This window comes from Chiloscyllium plagiosum, chromosome 5 (genome assembly GCF_004010195.1).
Source record: "Chiloscyllium plagiosum isolate BGI_BamShark_2017 chromosome 5, ASM401019v2, whole genome shotgun sequence".
Lineage (NCBI taxonomy): Eukaryota > Metazoa > Chordata > Chondrichthyes > Orectolobiformes > Hemiscylliidae > Chiloscyllium > Chiloscyllium plagiosum.
The window spans coordinates 36,842,902-36,856,103 of NC_057714.1; the positions used below are offsets into that span (position 1 = coordinate 36,842,902).

Consider the following 13,202-nt stretch of genomic DNA (forward strand, 5'->3'; position numbering starts at 1 on the left):
TCTTTGGCCCTTCGGTCCATCTGATCAAGATGTTACACTCTGAGGTAACCTTCTTCATGATCCACGACATCTTCAATTTTGGTGTCATCTGCAACTAACTCTACCTCTTATGTTCACACCAAATCATTTATATAAATGATGAAGTTCAGTGGACCCAGGGTTGATCCTTGTGGCACACCACTGGTCACAGGTCACCAGTCTGAAAAGCAGCCCTCTACCATGTCCTTCTGTCTTCTACCTTTGAGCCAGTCCTATATCCAAATAGCTAGTTCTCCATGTATTCCATGAGATCTAACCTTGCTAACCAGTCTACCATGAGGAACCTTGCCAACTGCCTGACTGAGGTCCATTAGATTGTGCCTACTGCTCTGCCCTCTTCAATCCTCTTTGTTACTTCTTCAAAAAAACTCAATCAAGTTCATGAGATATAATTTCCCATGCACAAAGCCATGTTGATTATCCCTAATCAATTCTTGCCTTTCCAAATATATTTAAATTTTGCCCCTCAGGATTCCCTCCAACAACTTGCTCACCGCCGATGTTAGGTTCACCGGTCTATAGTTCCCTTACCACCTTTCTTAAACAGTGGCACCTCCTTAGCCAACCTCCAAGCTTCCGGCACCTCACCTGTGACTATCAATGATACAAGTATCTCAGCAAGAGGCCGAGCAATCACTACCCGAGCTTCACACAGAGTTCTAGGGTGCACCTGATCAAGTCCTGGGGATTTATCGATCTGTATGCATTTTAAGATGTCCAGCACATCCTCCTCTATAATATGGACATTTTTCAAGATGTGGTTCTTTATTTCCATATGTTCTATATCTTCTATATCCTTCTTTGCAGTAAACACTGATGCAAAATACTCATTTAGTATGTCCCCCATCTCTTGTGATTTGATTTGGCTTCCTATCCCTGTGTCATAACATTAATTATGATGACTAACGGTAGAAATAGATATAGGTCAAAAGCAGTCAAGTGGGACTAGTTTGGTTTGGAAATATGGTCAACGTGGATTAGTTGGACCAAAGGATCTGTTTCCATACTGCATGACTGTCTGATGAGAGTAGCAGATACATGGGTAAACCAGCACCTGAAAGCTTCCATATATTACCATCCCTTCACTCTCAAAATTCTGGAACTCCCTCCCAAACAGTGCTGTAAGTATACTATGGCAGATGGACTGCAGCAATTCACAGAACAGCTCACCAGCACCTTCCCAATAGCAATTAGGGATGGGTGTGAACTGCTGGCCCAGGCAGCAAAAATTTCCAGAATTTTTTGTTTTCAATTATAATTTTGAGCACAATTACACATTCTTTTAACCCATGTTCTAATAATGATAAGAGGCCCAATTTCTACTGTTAATCATCATAATTAATGTTATGACACAGGGATAGGAACCCAAATCAAATCAGTCTCATTATCACTGGATTTGGAGCACACTGAAATTTAAACACTCAATGACCATCAAAATTGCCAAATTGTCCCAAGCAGATTTAACAAAGAACAGATCTTGGACACCACATTTATGATTTAAACAAAAATTAACAATTTATTATTAATAATGTAACACCGATATACAAGGTAATCTAATTAATGTCTATGATCTAAAGCTCAAGCTTCTTTGATCATAAACCCCAGTCCCACAGACAGATTGACATTGTTAAAAGAAATCAAATAAAACAAATTGTTTCAAATGATGGTTACCAGGCATACATAAAATCCTTTGAGAATGGTTTGTTCACAGGCAAATAGAACAGAGACAGTGGTCAAGGCAATTCCAAAGTCAGTGGTCAAGGTAAACAGCTTCAGCAGACTTCCAGAAGCATTCACCCATTTCCTGCAGACTGGAATTCTTTTCTCAGAACATTCAACAACTTGATAAGTCAATAGGAATGTTGAGAGAGAGAGAGGGTGGGCAAAAAGTAATGGCTGACTCCAGAGTTTACAAAAATCACTGTCCTGTCAAAACCCAATGAGGACTGTTCTTTTCTCCTTCTAATCAACATTTTCTGCAGTTGGCTGGTTAGCACCAGCCCTCCTTTGATTGACCAATTCAACATTCAACCAGCTACCTTCTTAGAGTATAATATTGAGTAGAGATTCATCTATAGTGCTCTTAGAACAAAGTTATGTTGTATTATCTTCAAGGCCAGTTCCTAACAGCAAACATCTGTCTTTGTTCTCTTCTCCTTTAAAATAAGTAGCTGATCAAGGTTCAATTCTGAATCTCAACTCACATTCCAAACCTAAAAAAAAGCAACAAAATATATATTGAAGGCCTTTATGGTAAAGTCTTTCACCCTTAATTTAATTATTCATAAATCTCTTCTTCACGCTCCATGGTCTTTATATCTTTCTTAAAGTTCATGCTGAAACTGATTATAATAATACACTATGGACTCATCAGAGATTTTCATTTATTTAGAATTACCTTTTTGATATTTTACATGTTATGCCTATGCATAAAATATGGTGCAATTTTTGAAGAATCTGTAAATGAACTGCTCAGTCTCTTTTTTTTTTCTGTGCTCTTTTAAAAGTTTTATCATTCAGGGGTTATGTCCTTTCTACACTCATCCTCTCAAAATTTATCACTCTTACTCAAAAAGTGTTTCCATCAACGTAACTTATTACTGGTGTTACAATGAACTTCAGTGAATTCACAATTTTTTTTTCTCCTGTTGAAGGATGCTCATTGTGGTGATGGCATGAAATTCCGTAACATCTCATGTGTTGTTTTCGATGGATCCAGTGATGATCCTGGCCAGATTGTGGATGATGAGTTGTGTGCTGACGTAGAGCCTATGGTGAATGGAAACAAGCAAATCGTTCTGCAAGCAGCTTGTACTGTTCCATGCCCAGGTGCTGTTGGTTCTCAAAAATGATACAATGCTGAAAAGTGTGAGGAAGGGGCTTTTTTCCACAAAGATTCATGCATGGGAGAGCACATAAAGAATTTGAATCCAATATGTGCCCAATTTCTGATGTTTGCTGCAAGTACAAATTCTTAAGCCTACTCAAGCTTCTAAATACGGTGTGTTTAATTTGTTAAATAACAAACAGTATAATGGAATCTGTGTAAGGAAATGTCACCATTGAAGAAGATGATAAGATTTAAGCAGCAAATGTCATAACTATCGCCTATTCTTTGTCTAACTTATTGATGATTTTTCTTTCCTGTATTTGAACTGTTTTATTTATAAAAGATATCTATATCTTCAAAGTAATGAATATTCTTGTTGTGGGGATGTAACTAACTGTGCTATTTTTTGTTTTGTTCAGTGGCTTGTACATAAATGTTAAAACTTTTCTCCAGTTCAATAAATTATCAATGTATTTATTTTTGAAATGTGTTAACAATTTACTTGAAGTAGGACAGGAAGAAATCTATTACACAAGTGTTCCAGCTCACTCAAAATCAAAGAGGGAAAGTTGAATCCAAGGCGTTGAAAATCAACAGCTTCTCAGGCTTTTTTGGACAGTTCTTACAAAGGGAGCATTACAAAATAAATTATGCAATTCACTGCCTTTCATACTCTTCCCAAATAGAAATAACACACTCACGAGAGAGGATTACTGACATTTTCAATGTAATTTTTACATTAGCCATTCCAAATGGAAATTGCTCTACAGTTGTCAGTAAGGCACTATCATAGTTACATTGATTTTAAGTAATGTATAATGCATCATTTTTAATGTCTTCTTAGCATCCTTCGCATTGGTTGTCAACAGTATCAAAGTTTAATATTTATTATTTATATCCATAGCATCAAATTTAAAATGTATGTTCCTTCTGTTATTTTCCCTACAGATTTATATACTGCTTTTTGCAGCATAGTTATGGCGCTGCATGAGATTAATCAATATAAATAGAATTAAGAAGCTTGCATTATAATTTTTCTGATGTATATGGGTTGATATGCTTAAGTGGTTCAGATGGCATTGGGCCATAAAATCTCAAAATCCACATTTTAGAAAGTAATTTCACTGCTGTTATGGTATTCCAGCTTTTTTACTCCCCTTGATATCTTTTATTATAATGCTTCTGCTGCACAGGACTACCTGTCATTCAATACCTACAAAGACAGCAGATATGCAAAATCAACATACCTGCTGATGCATTTTGGGGTTTACAACACAGTGATAAATTCAGAGCTTTGGTTTAGTAATGTGAGTCACTAAATGGTCTTGGTGCCTTATTGTTGTTATGCCTTTTGACTAACATTGCCCAATATCTATTTGAATGGGAGCATAAACCTTGAAGTGCAACAATAGCATTCTGTTCTCTGAATCCAATTTCTGTGCTTTTCCCAGATATAGTTCTTCAATGCCTCTTAAATTAAGATGAGGCAAAGCTTATTTCAAACTAAACTACTTTATTCTAAAGCAACTTGGTAATAAAGAGTAATGGCAATAAGTTTACTTTGTCTGGTATAGTTCTCTTCTCTCTCCTGATTGCAGTCAGCAATTAGTTTTTTTTTATTATCAAGAGGGGATATGTTTTCCTTATGAAACTTCGATTGGTCCTTCCAACCTCAACCCAGACTCACTTTTTTGACTGGATGTCATTAGACACACAAGGCATGGTCACAGCTAGATCCCTTTGACTAAATGAAGCTTACTACAGACTGAGCAGATTAAGATGGGCTTAAAGCAGGAATGTTGTATCAAGGCCTATTGTGGCAATTAGGATATTTTAAATGGACAAATAAAAACGAAGAAGGAATTGCAGTCCTTTAGGTCTTCAGGGTTTCTTCTCACTTTCTAGCTATTTGGGGCTTTATTATTATTCTACTGGGCCTTCGGCCAGACAGTCGTAGGGAGTAGCAGGGAAATAATTGAAATTGGCTGGAATCAGGAGAGAGAGAGAAGGGAAATTCAAATCAGCATAAAGAAGTAACGCCAGGACTCAGCAACACAATTAATCACAATCTCTACCAATTTCCTCCATTAAAATTTAGCCCCAGATCTTCTAACCACTCTTCAACAGTCCTAATCACACTATCTCAATATAAGCCTTCAATGTTTTCCCTCTAACTGTTCAGATGCCTCTTGCAGCCAAAATGGCACAGAAATTCTATCTCTCCTGCTTTTTTAAGACTGCTGCAACAATAATGAGAAGTTGTCTTCTTCTTCTTCCTCCTCCTCCTCTTCCTCCTCCTCTTACTCTCTTCCCTCCCAACCATTTTACTTGTGGTTGACACAGCACTGGTTTATCATCGTTCTCCATCTCCTCCTGTTAGTCATCCATTCCTCTTCCAATCCCAATGCTTTTAAAATTCATGTCACCACATCTTTGCACCCAGTCTTTGGCCTTCTTCTCCTTTTTCCTCTGTCCGATATTAATAACTCACCTCACAACATTCTCTCACTCTCCCCTCCTCTATCTCTGTCTTTCCACAACAGATGACCGTACCATTTTAATCTCTATTTGGCTACTTCCTTCAATGGTCTCCACAGTCTTCACTGACTTTTTGATGTGCTGGTTCATGTCATTTCTTGTTATTCCCCACATCCATCTCTGCATCCACGTCTCATTGGTATTCAGTCACTGTTACTTTCTACTTGATGTAGGCCAAGTTTCTGTACTATGTTACTAGACTGAGTGACAAACACACTGCAAAATCTAATTATCTTTCAAAATCTCCAGGAAACTGCTTTCAATACCTCACAGAAACCCATACTCTATCAACCTGCAGTCCAGTGAATTTACTCCATTTGGCATTAAGTTTAAAGTTGACTCATTTCATGTTAAAGTCAAAGCAATATTTATAGAGTGCTGTCTCCATGTTTCATGTATCTAAATCCCAGAGATTTGACAGGCACACAGTGATGGAATTTCTCCTCTTCTAACTTGCATGAGAAAATAGAACGAGTACAATGTCTAATTTGTCTAATTTTAAATTCAGCATGTTTATATAAAATTACAGACACAAGGAATTTCGTAGTTTTTGATAGAGTTACAGATGGATGCTTGCACCAGCTTTCAGTAAGCAATGCTTTATCTAGAAATTAAGTAATTTTGCAAAAGGTTTACCAATAGCCAAAGAGTGATGGGGCTAGCACAGAAATATGGTATTGAGGTGATGATCACCAAGAAATAGAATGACAGAGCAGGCTGTACCAGCTAAATGAGCTACTCCTCCTCCTGTGTTCCTCAGATCTCCCTTCTTCCTTTGGAAGCCACTTGGCAACTCATTATTTCAGATTGACTGAGACTACGCAATAGGCCTGTTTGCACCTCCATGTATTTGAATGGGTTTTGTGTGAATTAAAATCTAGACCAGAAAACTACCAAGCTGGGAATACAAAACCTGCACTAAGTGGCACAGTTTACTGTTCCTCCAACTGGCTGTGGTACACTAACATTCGCACAGGAGGGTGGCATAGTATAATATAGTGTAATTAGTCCAGATTTGCAAAGAAATAGTTTGTGGAACAATATTCACTCAATGACACACTCCAAAAAATGCAAGTTTTACTGAAAACTTTGTGCGCAAATTGACCACATTATGACCTGTTTCTTGATGCTTGCAGGTGACTGTTACCTGACAGAATGGTCTGTGTGGAGTTCTTGTCAACTGACATGTGTGAATAATGAGGATCTTGGCTATGGTGGTGTACAGGTACGAACAAAAGCAGTGATCATCCAGGCAATGGATAATGAGCATCTATGTCCAGAACAGGAACTGGAGACCCGCTTGTGTACAGGTAGGTACGGCAACTCCCTTATGCATGTGCACAGAGGCACAACCATGGTTGATGTTTTCTGTCATCATTAGAGAGTAAGAGTCAACGTCAGTGCATTTGCAAAAACAGTAGGTGGCAAGAAAGTCCGTACATATGTAAAATAAACTTTTTCATATTGTATTCCTAGCAAAGTTGTGTTTCACCCCATTGGCGAGGTGCCCTGAACCTGCCCAGAGCTTTACTCTGCAGTACATATACTGTTAAGCAGGTATAGTACCTGGATTGAAAATGATTAACAGCAGAACCTGTATTACGAAGGGCTCAAAATATATCTAAAAGTGAACTTGCTTAACAATGAATACTTTCCACCCTTCAACTGTGTCTTTGTGTGAGATCTTTAACATTCACCAGGTACTAAGACATTAGTGGTTTCAAATCACATCAAATCGATGATACCATGAGTAATCTCAGACCCTCTCACTACTCGACTGAAGTATCAGCCTATGTTATTATCAGTTAGTATTATACAATACTAATACTGATATTGATCGAAACCAATTAGGAGATGAGACCTCCAAACCAAACCAATCTAACATGTATTTCAGTTGGCAATACAGGAGAAACTTATTTAGCCAGAGGGTGGTTACAATGTGGAACTGGATCCCATGTAGCTTAGTTGAGATAAATAGCTTGGATTATTTTATGGGATAGCTAGAGGAGTTCTTAAGGAGAAGAACAGGTCAAGTTGATCTGAATAGGCTATTTTTGTGTTGTATATTTCACATCGATCTATGAAATTTTGAACAAAGTGCATCTGCACTGTTAACAAAAAGACCTTGTCCATTGGCAGTACAAACCTGAATTCCCTTGGTTTTTCTGAGGGCTGTTTTAAGTTGAGATGAGAGAATAGTTGGAGAACACACCAAAACCATGACTGTAACCATTCAGGGAAGTGTTTTATCCTCACATATTCCTGTTTGTGACTAAAAACAGATCAATGACTTGCAGTGTCAGCAGACTAGGTTCCTCACTTACAGCACAGACTGGTGAGACATCCAGTGTGATATTTCCCTTTACTAATTTAAAGGCATCTTCTTGTAATTTGCTTCATTAACTGTAAGTAGTTGTTAGCACCTTCTGGTTAGGTCTGGAAGTACACAAATACATTTGCAATTCATCGGGTTGTATGTAAATCTGTACATTGTTATTTATAGTTTTCTAAACTCTGTTCACTAATGCATTGAGCTGAAAAAAATCAGCATTCCACACGACTAATCAGGAATATAAATTCATTAAAATATTATTTAGTTTTGAGCTTGAGACAGTAGGTACTGCATGTAGAGGCAGCTGTGTCTCCTGAAACAGCTTACCATTAAAGCAGATTTCTACAAAATGATTTGAGATATTTTCGATATTCCACGATAGGCAATGAAGAAATACAAGATTAACTCACTTGAAATTGAATCACAGAAGAAAACTATCCAGTCAAATGCTAGGGATTAGTCATGTTACTTCTATGAAATAAAATGGATTCACATTAGCTCTCATTGTTTCTAATTAGTCTAGAATTGCCATTGTTGCCAATTTGTATTTTCATTCAGAATCTTCTCGCAGCACCAAACATCACACCTTCAGAAAGAATCTGCAAGCTACATTGTGCCACTACATATCCAACTTTTGGGTAATTTGTGCGAGTTTAGGGTCAAATGAACCCATGTTATTGTATTTCAGCTTTCCGGTTGCTTCCATATTGTGTTTCAAAAGCAGAATATGTACTTAGCTTGACCTATAAATTGATGAACAAATTTAGTGTTATTTAATGCTTAAGAGCACATGAGGAAAATTCAATCACAGTCACAGTCAGAACATAACTATTCCTTCTTTAAGTATGGAATGAAACTCAGTACAAAAATGGATTTAAAATGAAATCTCTGATCGTACAACTACCTATCTCTGATTGTACAACTATCCTAGGACAGAGGATGCCATTGTTTTTGTTCCTGAGGAGCATTGAACTGAAATTATATTTATATTGAATTGAGACCATATTTAATGCTGCTTTCCTGACAAAAACTGGGTGGGCAGGGTTTGGATTTACATCTTATCCATCATTTACAAGATTTGCTCACAGTGTTTTACAAGAGATAAGATGCCCATCTGGATCAAGTGGGTATCTTCAAAATTATCCATGTATGTCTTCTTCTCCAGGCTGAAATGTTATGCACACAGTTTTATTTCTTATTGTAATGATTTCTTATAGGTGGCAGTTGCTATGAGTATGTTTGGCTGGCTGGAGCATGGACAGGATCATACCGAGAAGTATGGTGTCAAAGGTCAGATGGAATAAACGTCACAGGTACTGAGTGTTTCTCTTTCCTAAATGCACTGGGAGAAGAGCAGCATTGTCAGTGTATTACTGGAAGGTTATGATGGAGTGCTTCTATCTTCTTGTTGACATACAGTACTTTGCAGACATATAGAAAGATAGAGTGAAATGCATCAAGCTACTTAAGAATAGATTTCAGTGCCATGGAGAGGGTACAGATAATCCATATGATAAACACAGTTTAAGGACTTTACTTGGGAAAGGAGATTAAAAACATTGGGAGCTGAATTTCCATGGGGACAGATTAACTCTGTGCTCTAGCCAAAATGGCCGCAGAGACTAGAATTCAGAACTGCAAGGTCTGACACTGCATTTCACTGTTTTCACCAAAGGGGATTGTGGATGCAATGTGTTTTATATATCCACATTTTGTTTGAGCTGTTTAAATGCTCAGTTTAGTTCAATCATTTACCAGCATTTCCAAAACATAGCATTAGACATTAGAGGCAAAGTTCAAATCCTTCCATCTTCAGAGGCTCAGGTACACTTCAGGAGAGGTCAGACACATTTTCTGGGGGGGGAAATTGTACCCATTTTGGGAAAAATCACATACCCATTTGGGGTTGTTAAGAGTAGAGATGAATTTGTCTAAAAAGTGAATAAAGTCTCTTGAACTTTCAAGCTCTCAAGTCACTTAAGCTCCTGTTCTATTAATATTGGTAAAAGAAATAACAATCAAAACAGAAAACGGGGGTTGTAATTTCACTAGATACTTGTTGGCATAAGCCTGAGAATCTGTTTAGTGTTTCTTTGCAGCTTCAATCTTTTATCATAATCACTGTGGAGGATGTTTAAACTCACAGTAATTGACAAGCTCCAAATGTCATTGCCTGTCTTTGATGTTGGGTTAAATAAATTCAAATATGTATTTATATAAGGAAGTAAGTAGTTGAAGAGATTTAACTGCATTTAATGTGCATTTCTCAACACATTTATTTTTGGGAAGTGAAGTAGTGTTGTAGATATGTGGAACTTTATTTTATCTTACTATGGTTCCTGAGGTCTGCCCCTGGCAGATACTGGGTGAATAAAAAGTGTAAGAGCATGCTGTGCTAGGTGGGGTCATGGGGGAGCATAAATTTACACAGGAACCATAAAGGGCCATAGGAATGAGATTTATTCATGGCTTTGTGTGAGTTGACACTAAATTGGGTTAGGAGCTCTGAGGAATGGGACAAGGAGTACAAGTTGTCATGGAGTGCATGAGGCATAAATGGGGGCACAATTTGGTATGCAAAGGACAAACAGAGAGTGTGTGAGTTTGTGTCTGTGTGCTGTGGTAGTGTAGGATATTTGGAAGATTGGAAGGTTATAGGGCTTTTTCTTCTCCTTTTATTGGAATGTTGATGCTAGGATATTGTGGTGGAAGTTAGTTAAGGCTTATGCTTGAGCCCAAAACCGGTGCAGGTGTTCTTGAGAGCTGAGGCAGGATTTTCAAAACAGCACCTAGATTCTTTGGGACTTTATGCCAATTACAGTAAAAGAGAATGCAGAAGATTAGAATGAGGTCTAATACAAGTGTTATGAATTATATTAGGAATCTGCAGAAAGGGAGGTCATCAAGGAGGGTAGAAGTCAGAAACAAGAAAGGTGCAGTCACTTTATTGGGTGTTTTCTACAGACACCTCAATAGCAACAGAGACACGGAGGAACAGATTGGGACGTAGATTTTGGAAAGGTGCAGAAGTAAGAGGGTTGTGGTCATGGGTGACTTTAACTTCCCTAATATTGATTGGAATCTTTTTAGTTCATATAGTTTGGATGTCAGCTGTATCCAGGAAGGGTTCCTGACTCAATCTAGGCCGACTAGATGGGAGGCCATGTTGGATTTGATGCTTGGCAACAAACCATGTTAGGTGTCAGATCACTCAGTGGGAGAGTATTTCAGTGATAATGATCACAACTCCCTGATCTTTACAATGCTTCTGGAGAGGGATAGGAGCAGATGGTACAGGAGAGTACTTAATTGGGGTAGATGGAATTATAATGTTATTAGACAGGAACTGGGGCACATAAGTTGGGAATCGATGTTCTCAGGGAAATGCACAACAGAAATGTGGAGGTTATTTAGGAAGTTGATGGTGCCGGACAGGTTTGTCCCACTGAAGCAAGGAAGGGATGGTAGGTTGAAAGAACTTGGGGTGACAAGGAATGTGGAATACCTAGTCAAGAGGAAGAAGGAAGCTTACTTAAGGTTTAGGAGGCAAGTATTAGACAGGGCTTTAGAGGGTTACAAGGTAGCCAGGAAGGAACTGAAGAATGGACTTTGGAGAGCTAAAAGGGGGCATGAAAAAGCTTCAGTGAGTAGGATTAAAGAAAACCCTAAGGTGTTCTACACTGACGTTAGGAACAAGAGGATGGCCAGAGTAAGGGTAGGGCTGATTAAGTTTAGTGGAGGGAACTTGCACCTTGACCCACACTTGGTACAGGAGGACCTTAATGAATACTTTGCTTCAGTATTCACTGCTGAGTGACATTTCAGAGGATAGCATGAAACAGACTGATATATCGAACAGGTTGAACTTAAGAAGGAGGTCGTACTGAAAATTTTGAAAAACATAAGGACAGATGAATCCCCTGGCCAGATGGGATATACACTAGTTACTACAGGAAGCGAGGGAAGAGATTGCTGCGCCTTTGGTGATGACCTTTGCATCCTCACTGTCTGCTGGAGTAGTGCCAGATGATTGGAAGGTGGCAAATGGGAATAGGGATAATCCGAGGAATTACAGACCAGTCAGTCTTACGTCTGTGGTGGGCAACATATTGGTGAGGATTCTGAGAGACAGGATTTATGATAACTTGAAAAACCACAGTTTGATTAGAGATACTCAACGTAGCTTTGTGATGGGCAGGTCATGCCTCACAAACCTTACTGAATTCTTTGAGAATGTGACAAAACACATTGATGAAGGTAGGGCAGTGGATGTGGAGTAATTGTGTTTTTGCAAGGTGTTTGATAAGGTTTCCCATGGCAGGCTCATTCAGAAAGTAAGGAGGCATGGGATACAGGGAAATCTGGCTGACTGGATACAGATTTGGCTGGCCCATAGAAGACAGAGGGTAGTGGTATATGGAAAGTTTTCAGCCTGGAGCTCGGGACCAGTGATGTTCCACAGGTATCAGTTCTGGGATCTCTGCTCTTTGTGATTTTTATAAATGACTTGGATGAGGAAGTGGAAGGGTGAATTCATACGTTTGCCAGTGACATGAAAGTTGGTGGAGTTGTGAATATTGTGGAGAGCTGTTGTAGGATGGAATGGGACATTTACAGGATGTAGAACTGTGCTGGTAAATAGCAGATGGATTTCAACCTGGAAAAGTGTGAAGTGATTCACATTGGAAGGTTGAATTTGAATGCCAAATACAGGGTTATAGATAGGATTCTTGGCAGTATGGATGAACAGAGGGATCTTGGGGTCCATGTCCACAGATCCCTCAAAGTTGCCATCCACATTAATAGGCTTATTAAGAAGGCATATGGTGTGTTAGCTTTCATTAAGTGTGGGATTCAGTTAAAGAGCCAAAGGTTATGCTTCAACTCTGTAGAGCCCTGGTTAGACCACAATTGTAATATTGCGTTCAGTCCTGGTCGCCTCATTATAGGAAGGATGTGGAAGCTTTAGAGAGAGTGTAGAGGAGATTTATCAGGATGCTGCCTGGACTGGGGAGGGTCAGGGGTGGGGGGCTGGGGGTGGGGAGCATGCCTTATGAAGAAAGCTTGAGGGAGCTAGGGCTTTTCTTATTGGAGGGAAGAAGGATAAGAGGTGATTTGACATAAGTGTACAAGATGATGTGAGGCACAGATAGAGTGGATAGCCAGAGACTTTTTCCCATGGCGAAAATGTCTATCGTGAGGAAGCATAATTTAAGATGATTGGAGGAAGGTTTAAGGGAGATTGTCAGAGGTAGGCTCTTTACACAGAGAGTGGTGGTGATCACTTGAAACTAATCTCTGTGATAATAGAATCACAGTGATAATAGAATCAGATACATTAGGGACATTCAAAGGACTCTCGGATAAGCACATGAAGATAGTACAATGAAAGGTATGTAGGTTAGTCTGACCTTAGAGTAGGATAAAAAGTCGACACAACATCAAGGGCCGAAGGGACTGTAC

At 38.8% G+C, this 13,202-nt stretch overlaps 1 protein-coding gene across 2 annotated transcripts in view; it reads left to right on the forward strand.

The window, feature by feature from the left end:
* LOC122549803 (thrombospondin type-1 domain-containing protein 7A-like) overlaps positions 1–13,202 on the forward strand; it is a 589,911-nt gene that overhangs the window by 557,335 nt on the left and 19,374 nt on the right. For both annotated transcript variants that reach the window (XM_043689852.1, XM_043689854.1), the window contains 3 exons: positions 2,694–2,868; positions 6,544–6,717; positions 8,957–9,052. In XM_043689852.1, the coding sequence (XP_043545787.1) occupies positions 2,694–2,868; positions 6,544–6,717; positions 8,957–9,052 (445 nt within the window). The remainder of the gene's footprint in view (positions 1–2,693; positions 2,869–6,543; positions 6,718–8,956; positions 9,053–13,202) is intronic.